We start from the raw sequence: 9,360 nt of genomic DNA, 5'->3' as shown, positions 1-9,360 counted from the left end.
ACGGTTTTAAGTCTCTTTAGCAGTAAAAAAAAAACATTCAACTTATTTGCTTGCTGAACCTGTTTGACGGCGTGATCAGCTATACCGTATTTCAGGGGTGTCAAACTCAATCGCACAAGGGGCCAAAATCCAAAACACACGTTAGGTTGCGGTCTGAACAGGATAAACATTTATCGAACACTGTAAAACTACATTTTTAAAACTTTAAAACCATAGCTTTTTACCATGATTATGAACTAGATATATAGTATTACCTTCAATAATACTGTACGCTGAATTTGGCCACTGAAGATGTTAGTGCTGATAGCTGAAGATGATGAAATTTATAGCAAAAAACGCAGAAGTTAATACCCAGCTAAAATGTTAGCTAAATGCCAAATTATCCTTAAAAAATGTTGAGCTGAAAAAATAGCTAAACTTCAAAATATCCTAAAAAACTGAAAAAAAAACTAAATTGGCCAAAACAGCTAATATGTAGCTAAAATCTTAGATAAATGCCAAATTAGCCTAAAAAATGAAAAAAAAAAAAACTTAGGTTAGCCAAAACAGCTAACATGAAGTTGAAAAATAGCTAAAGTTCAAAATATCAGACAAAAATGAAAAAGAAAAGCCTAAATTATCCAGAACAGCTAGCATGTAGCTGAAATATTAGCTAAACTCCAAAATAGCCTAAAAAATCTTAGTAAATGCCTAAATAGTCCAAAAAGCTAGCAGAATGATAATTTTTAAAACTTTAAAGCTGTAACTTTTTAACTTAATTATGAATAATAAAAATGCAGGAATATTATTCCAGAATAAATCAACGTAAACCTTAAATAACTTTCAATATTTTACTCTCCATAAAAATGTATATAGTTACAATTATACAAGTTAGAAATTATAACATCGGGTCATTAATAACAATAAAATAAAATGATCTGCAGGGCCGGATAGAATTACCCGTCGGGCTAGACCCGGCCCCCGGGCCTTGACTTTGACACGTGGCGTTTATCTTCCAATTGTGGTCGGTTTCTAATTCACACCGCTCTCCAAAAAACGGCAGGTCTAACAGGTGTTTGTTACTGTAGACGCCAGTCTCTGGTGGTGTTGTCTGCATTTTGTGACCGAATTTCACCGCAAAATGAACCCATAAGCCATCACCATTCTAAACGCCACATTTTTTTAGACACTATTCTAAGATTTACGGTAATATACTGCCCTGTTTTATCAAACGTAAAGAACATCTATTGAGAGATGTGGCCAGAGAGGGAAAGTGAAAGGAGGCTTGATAGATCAACAGATGGAGGATTATTTACAGTGCAGCTAATCCTGATGGAAGGAGCTCTGACCACACGTGCGTGTGCAAACACGCACGAAGGCGCCGCTTTCACTGCCGACTGAGCAACAAAGACATGAAAGCAGCAACAGATCCCATCTTGATGCTCATCGCTTCAGCTTTGTTGATGATAGATTGTGCGTTGACTGATGTAGCTAAGGACTCACTTGACCCAGTTATCTCGTCACGGCACATAATCTGGTCCGCAGGGAATAAATAATCTGGACAAGATGGAAATTGGAACATACTAATACACTTAGCATTATGAAAATATTCAGATTGTTTTGGAAAGTTTTAGGTTATAACTTTTAGCACTTTTAGACAAATGTTTCAATTTTGAGGTTGTTTGAAGAGGATTTTTTCTATTTATGCATAAAAAGCTTTGTTTTTCCAGATAGGGACAGAGCAGGCCTTATTCAAGCCAGAATGTGTGTAATTTAGGTGCAGAAAAAAGCAAAGTAAAGGAATAGAGATGCTGTTTTTTTAAATTGTGTATTATTTTTTATTAACTGCACATGCCTGCACTTCTACACATCCAAGGACCTGCAAGTAGGCTGGAACTGAAGGCCCTCAACTGTCAAACGTCTATGCAGCCGCACAGATCAAGATGCATGCTCTAATGCAGGAGAGGCAACTCATTCTCTTCACCACAGACAGATCAAACTTCTACAGACATCTCACAGACTCATTTCATTGTAGTTTCTATTTTAGTAACAGAAAGTTGGTAATGACATATACAAACAAAGGAATGTAGTTCAGCACAAAACATTTTTAATAGCTGTTCTTATAGAAACATTAATTTATCGAAAAGGAGATTAAAGTCATTTTTTATATATTTTTAGAAGTGAATTTATTAATTGGAGTCATTTGGTCAAATCTTGATGGATAATAAGCACTTTGAGTTATTAAAAGAGCAATAAAGTTTAAATCATCAGCAAAAAAAAGGATGAGATACTTTATTTACACTGGAATTATAAAGGGACCAAGACGGAGCCCTGAGGAACACCACAGGACAGGAATAAGTAAATATTATCGATGAGATAAGGTTTCTCAGAGTTAAAAAAAAAACAAGTTTTCTTTTGGTTTTTAGCTCTGATGAAGGAGAAACAGTTTAGAGGTTTCCACATAGGAAGCTGAATTCCTGGAAACACACATCAGATGTATTGCACTGCAGCTGATAACAGCATATTGGTACATTAATGGTGTCCCGTATCTCTGACTAGACTTTACTCCTTCAAAGTGAAAAGGTCAGGCAGAATTTTATACCTTTTATGAATATTGACAGTAAACAACAAAAAACAAATACTGCATAAAATTTCCTCTTGAAAACGTTTTGAATAATGAAAAAAATAATAATTGTTAATTATAAAACTTATTACTATTTGCACTTCTTCATTACAGATATTGTTTATTTGCCATACTTTATGCTGTACTGCAGGGGCGGAGCTACAGGGGGCTAGAAGGGGGCAGCTGCCCGTAGCAAAAAATTCCCCCCACCCTAATTTTTTTGAGTAAACATTAAAAAGATTGGGAAAGATGCAATAAAAATGCTATCAGTTGATACAACATAAAAGGATTAAAAGCTTGCTTAAATTAGCCAAATTTACAGAAGACTGTTAAATATTTTTAAAAAAGCGTAATTATGGTGAAAATTTTTTTCAGCTATACAGTAAAAATGTGGAACTGGCCATAAAGTATCACTAAAATAAAATATTAAAAAGTTATGTGTGGACTTAGTCAAAAAGTAACAATGCTAAAAAACTGCTAAGCTATGCTAATATGTTGCACTAACTATAAAGCGCCCTCTACTGGCAAACGATAAAACTGAATGTCTCTATATCAGAAATGAGCCAACGTCTGACAAGATTTAGGCTGTTGAAAATAAATATATAAACTTTTTGAAAAAGTGGGTGTAAACTTGTTTAAGCCTTTAAATGCGCTTTAAATGGAGCGCTAGCTCCGTTGTTGACAATCTTTCGATGTTTAGCTAGCTAGCTTAGAAAAGCAGCAGACTGAAGAACATCTTTAAAACTGACTGAAATAGCATCAGGGCTCATTGAGTCCTCTTACCTCTTTATAAGAGGACATGATCCTCTCAATGGCATCGGCCCCCGAGACCAGAAGGTTGCGAGCTGTCGTGAACGCCTCCGTCCTCTCGCTCACCATGACCTGTGGCTGTCCATCCGCTCTTTCTACAAACAGAAGAAACATTACTGAGGGTTAAGACATGTGAGCATCATGACAACATGGGTATATATGTATATTTTAGTGCTGCCACAAACGATTATTTTAACAGTCGACTAATCACCAATTATTTTTTCTGATTAGTCAACTAATTGAGTCAGGCATAAACTGGATGTAAAGCACACATCTTAACCATAACTGGCTTTAAAATAACTAAAAAAAACACATATATAACATTACCTGTGATAATACTAGAGTGAATGCTGTAAGCTGAATTTGGCCACTGAAGATGCTAGTGCTGATAGCTGAAATCACTGAAGCTAATAACTGAAAACCCTGAAGCTGATAGCCAGCTAAAATATTAGTTAAATGCCAAATTAGCCTGAAAAACTGAAAAAAGCCTAAGTTAGCCAAAACATCTAGCATGTTGCTGAAATATTAGCTAAATTCCAAAACCACCTAAAACGCAGTAAAAAAGCTTAAGTAGCACAAAACATGTAGTTGAAATATTAGCTAACCTCCAAAACAGCCTAAAAAGCATAAAAGCCTAAATTAGCCAAAATAGTTAGCATGTACTTGAAATATTAGCTAAACTCCAAAGTAGCCTAAAGAGCAAAAAAAGTCTAAATTAGCTACCATGTAGCTGAAATGTTAGCTAAACTCAAAATTAGCTTAAAAAACAAAAAAAAATCTAAAATTAGCCAAAAAAGCTAGCATGCTGCTGAAATATTAGCTAAACTCCAAAGTAGCCTAAAGAGCAAAAAAAGTCTAAATTAGCTACCATGTAGCTGAAATGTTAGCTAAACTCAAAATTAGCTTAAAAACACAAAAAAAATCTAAAATTAGCCAAAACAGCTAGCATGTAGCTGAAATATTAGCTAAACTCCAAAATAGCCTAAAAAACCTTAATAAATGGCATAAATAAAAAAAGGTAGCATAATGCCATTATAACTTTCAACTTTACTACAGTCTGACTCTATGTTATATAAATTAACTACTAGTCAACACTTAAATCAGTTGCCGACTATATTAATAGTCGATTAGTTGGGTATTGGTCGACTAATCGTGGCAGCCCTAGTATGTTTAAATAAATGCTTTTGAAGAACTTGAAACTCTGGTTTGTTTCATGCTGGGTGCGTGTGAGTTAGGTAAACCACTATATTTTCACACATGCAAATCAACCCCCGCACATATGAAATGAAACCGATGCACATTTGTTTGAAGTTGCTTAAGCTACAACAGAAACAAGAGAACAAGACTAAACTTGAAGGGGGTTTACTGTAGATTTCCCTACCACTGTCAGCGAATCCGGTAGCTGTGATGATGGGCACGGCTACCATGACGAGTCCACAGCCACTCCACACGTACTTCATGAGGAACTGCTCGATCATGATGTACCAGAGGCGCTTCGACAGGATCAGGTTCATCTGATCGGCCAGAGCCTGGTAGCACTTCTGCAGCTGACACATCTCCACCTACAGCAAACACAACAACAAAGACCCACTCCGATGAAAATCGTGCTTTTAACTTGTCCTTGTTGGATTTTTCACATAATGGAGGACGTGTATACAATGATTTAAGATTGAAACTGCGTTTCTAAGTTTCCTTGTTCAAATTGTGCTTGATCAGATGAAAACTGGATGTCTGAAATAGCTTGAGTTTGTGACGCCATTAGTGTGGCAATTCTAAATCCTCCACTTCCAGACAAAAAGATCAATTAATGTCTTCATTTTGATTTTGCTCTCTTTTTTTTTCTTTTTTGCTACGCTAATGTTAGCTTGGGCTTGTGAGGTGTTTGTTGCTAGCAGGTGAGAGTATAAACAAAGGCATGCTGGGAAATTAGAGAGGCTAACTTCAGCCACCCTTAACCCAAAAGCATGAGCTTCTAATGAGCTCCTGCATCGCTGCAGACAATATGTTTTAAGAAACGACGCAGGCTTTTTGATTTTACTAAACCAGACCACCGGGAAAGATTTGACACGATAAAAAATTTCATTGGAGTGGGACAATGGAATTTTTTATATCTTGATATAGTTTTTTCATACCAGGCGATAACGATATAAATCACGACATAAACCACGTAACTAAATTTGTCAAATTTGAACCTCTGCATCTCAAAAAAGAAAGGTGTAATCATCAGCAGGTTGTTTAGATTCAAATATTTTTTCCCCATGATACTTTCAGCATGACAGGAAATAAGTCCCGCCCACTGCCGCTCTGCAGAAACTATGGCTATGTCCAGATTCCTTCACTACCCTGTACATAGTGCACTATATAGTAGGGGGGTGTATTGGCAAGAATATGGCGATACGATGCATATCGCGATACGTGTCTCACGATACATATCACAATATATCCCAAGACTGTACCAGAACAATTTTTTTTAAAGAGTATGACCTAGAAAAAACTAAGTTGTTTTATTTTTCAGAGAAAAACTTAAAATATATTTTTGGTGGTATGTCGTGATTATATATATCGTCATTGCGATATAAAATAATCTATGATATACAATTTTTGCCATCACTTCCAGCACTACAGGGTGGTACACATCTTGTAACAACAAAAACTGTAAGGCTGACTGAACCAGTGAGACTGAACATTTAACACAAGCTGCTTCTTCTGAGATCTTGTTGAGCTGCTCAAAGTGTGCTGCCAACTAATGGTCAGGAGTTTAAGTTAAAAACAAAAGTGAGACGCTGATGGACGCTCACACATAATTAATTAAATACCCTCTTATCTGCATTTTAAATCGATATAAATATCGCCAAATGATATATCGCTAAATATTACCAAATAAATTTTGGCTAAAACTGGTACAATAATATTTAAAAACGCTTTGAAATTACATCATAAGATGATCTGGAAAGTAGTGCTGGGCGATATGGTAAAAATTGTAAATCACAATATAAATGAATTTATATCATAATAACAATATATATCAAGATATAACAAAATAAAGTATATTTTCTATTTTCAGTTATTCTCTGATTAAAAATTGACAAAAATGTAATTACTTACTTTTCTCTTACTTTGTTATTTCAAGTAACTGAATTGTAACAAATCAGAAACATTTTTTAAACAGCAGCGTCAAGTTTCTTAGTAACACATTTTTGTACAAAAGTTCCACAATAAAAAGAAACAAATAAAAGAAATGGCACGATATACACTTCTCTATAGCCCACATAATAGGTCAGCACAGCACTGTGGGATACTAAACAGGGAGCTCTCAGCAATAGGTGACGGGAAGGGGAGCGGGGTTGCTTTCATCAGCCATTGGGAAAACTTTAAAGTAGATCAAATTTGGAGTGGGAATAAAAATAAATCATTTAAATGTGTCTACCTTGTGTCCTCTGTAGAAAGCGATCTCCTCAGCATTGGCAATGATCCTGGAGTGCACGTACCGCAGGAACCCCTTTCTATGAGCCTCCTCAGCGACCAGTTTGCCAAATTTCGGGGAGCATGCGCGCAGGACCTTCGCCGTGACGAACACCACCATCCCGGCCAGCAGGGTCGGCCCGGTGGGGTTGGCCCCCCGGGTCTTGGCGGTCTGGATCAGCGTGTAGGAGGTCAAGATCACGTCCAGGATGGGCTTAGTGAGGTTGGAGTACAAATGGGCGACAGACTGGGAGAACATCATCACGTCCTCCGTGAGCGATTGGTCCGGGTTGGCGAGCCTCCCGTCCATGTTGCTGACTTTGTAGTAGGTCTGATCGGTGAAGTAGGTCCGGTAGGCATGGTCCACCAGTCGGGTTCTGAAGGCCAGGGCCAGTTTGCACTCCAGGAACCGGATGGCACTGTTGACGAACGTGGCCGGGATGGCGATGAGGAGCCATTTGATCAGCTGCAGGATGAAACTCTGGGGCTTTTTCTCCACGATCGTTTTCACGATCTTCCCATCCAAGCTGGCTACGTAAATGGACAGAAACGTCCTGGATATCAGCGCCACGGAGTGCAGGCACAGCAAGCCGAGCTCTTTAGAAACCAGTTTGGGGAAGAGGATTTTACCAAGTTCCAGGATCTGCTTAAAAAATTCCGCGTTCACTCCCGGTGACGCTTTAGCTCCGTTCGTGGCGGTTCCCGGAGCTTTCCCCGACACGCCGTTCTTCGTTTTCGACAGCGAGTCTCTGTTGGGATCTTTGCCTTTGCAGAGCTGCTTCCAGATGATGGGATACAGGGTTTTGACGCCGTAAGCGGCGGCCGCCAGAAACACGGCTCGCTTCGCCGCGGCCGTTCGGTCCCATTTCACTTTGGCCGCCGCATCGAGGAGGCTGGTCATTTTCAAATGTTAATGGCCTCCGCCAACGCGCCATATAACGTCCATCCTCCAAAATCGACGAGAGAAGTTGGCGAAGAGTGAATCCGGGCATGTACCGCTACACCGGGCTCGTTTTGTATCAGCGACTAGCAAGACTAAAAAGCTAACAGCTCCACTTCCCGTTGTTCCCACCAAAATTAAACGACCCAACGGAGAGCAGGAGAATGCGGTAGAGGTTCACACAGGCTTTTATTTTATAAAACATTTTCTACTTCCGGTTTTTCTTGGAAACTTTATTTAAACTCCCGGCTCATTATTACAAAACATTAACTGGCAGGATTGACTCGCATCAGGGTTTGTTGGATCAAGTGGTTTGTCTATTAAAAAAGGGCATATAAAAGTTTTAGCTGAACTATAGTGGGGAGCAAACATACTCCAATTCAGCGTAAACCAAAGTGCGGAAGTGAAGCAAAAGGAGTAAATGATGCACCGGAATACACAACCCACATGGCGAAACAGAATGCCAAGCAGTCTTAGTGGAATGTTATGACGCGGGGAGCCATTAATTACTACGTTATAAACAAAAGAATTGAGGGACTTGCCGGTTTTCCTCAGGCTTGTTAAAGCGTTTTAGTCGAGAAATACCGCCCCCAAGCGGGCGGCGTTAGGAACTACGTAAACATTTTAAGTTTGGCCTGTTTTAACAGCGCCGCGTGCCATAAAACTAAAACAAACAAGCCAAAAAAAGGTTACATTTATAAGTATTTAACGAGAACCTAGTTCATATCGCGGGGAGAGTCGTTGTTATAAAAAGAGCAGCTTTAATGTTTTTTCCCTTTCATTAAAACCACAACGCAACTAATATAAACGCATTAATTGCTACAATATCAACAGTATATTCACGCTAACTTATTTTAATGCAAAAACGTAAAGCCGGAATCACAATTTACTAGCACATAACTACAGTATAAAAGCGTGACAAGCTACTTCAGGAATTCCATCGTTCTGTCTAACGGTTTTCACCGACGTCATCGTTTTTAGCCAATCAGCAGTCATCTTTTTTGGCGGTTATTCTAGCCCTTTATGTTCAAGCTAATTCCAGCTACAATTTGTGTATTTATTGTCTTTAAACATGAATTGGGTTGGAGGTTCAAGGTAAGAAAAGTTTTTGCGTGATTCCCTTTTAGCTAATATTCTGACAAATAAATTATCAATACTGCAGGAACCGCCTGGTGATGAAGAATGATGCAAAAAAGCAGAGGGTGAGTTAATATGAAAAGAAAACCTCTTTAAAACCGAACAAGCAGGACGTTGTCATTAATAGCTATATATATATGTATATATATATTTGTTTTTATTTGTTGTAGGAGTTTTTTGAAAAGAAAAAAATGGAGCAAAAATTGAAAAGGTTGGGTGTAAAGCTCCCAAATTCCTCCATTGGAAGTAATACTTCAGGAAGCACAGATCTGATGACTTTGCTTATCGTTAACCAGATCGCTGCCAAGAAAGCAAACCCAGGTAAGTTTGCTGTGTTTAATGCTACATTAGTGTTTTGGAATAATCTTCTAAATATATCTAAAAGAAAAAAAAAAAACATATTTTTGGA

At 38.1% G+C, this 9,360-nt stretch overlaps 2 protein-coding genes across 6 annotated transcripts in view; one reads left to right on the top strand and one right to left on the bottom strand.

The window, feature by feature from the left end:
- LOC112156503 (ATP-binding cassette sub-family D member 2) overlaps window positions 1–7,930 on the bottom strand; it is a 26,888-nt gene extending 18,958 nt beyond the window's left edge. The window contains exons 1-3 of the mRNA XM_024288821.2: window positions 6,840–7,930; window positions 4,794–4,974; window positions 3,386–3,507 (exon numbers count right to left, since the gene is read on the bottom strand). Of these exons, the coding sequence (XP_024144589.1) occupies window positions 3,386–3,507; window positions 4,794–4,974; window positions 6,840–7,775 (1,239 nt within the window). The 5' untranslated portion in view covers window positions 7,776–7,930. The remainder of the gene's footprint in view (window positions 1–3,385; window positions 3,508–4,793; window positions 4,975–6,839) is intronic.
- Window positions 7,931–8,095: 165 nt separating this feature from the next.
- The window catches only part of LOC112156514, a 7,369-nt gene continuing 6,104 nt past the window's right edge, over window positions 8,096–9,360 (top strand). For 4 of the 5 annotated variants that reach the window (XM_024288829.2, XM_036210239.1, XM_024288827.2 and 1 more), the window contains exons 1-3: window positions 8,096–8,909; window positions 8,977–9,016; window positions 9,122–9,272. In XM_024288829.2, the coding sequence (XP_024144597.1) occupies window positions 8,887–8,909; window positions 8,977–9,016; window positions 9,122–9,272 (214 nt within the window). In that variant the 5' untranslated portion in view covers window positions 8,096–8,886. The remainder of the gene's footprint in view (window positions 8,910–8,976; window positions 9,017–9,121; window positions 9,273–9,360) is intronic. The other variant, XM_024288830.2, reaches the window with a different exon arrangement.

Source organism: Oryzias melastigma, linkage group LG23 (genome assembly GCF_002922805.2).
Source record: "Oryzias melastigma strain HK-1 linkage group LG23, ASM292280v2, whole genome shotgun sequence".
Taxonomy (NCBI): domain Eukaryota; kingdom Metazoa; phylum Chordata; class Actinopteri; order Beloniformes; family Adrianichthyidae; genus Oryzias; species Oryzias melastigma.
This window is presented reverse-complemented; position numbering and strand designations above follow the sequence as displayed.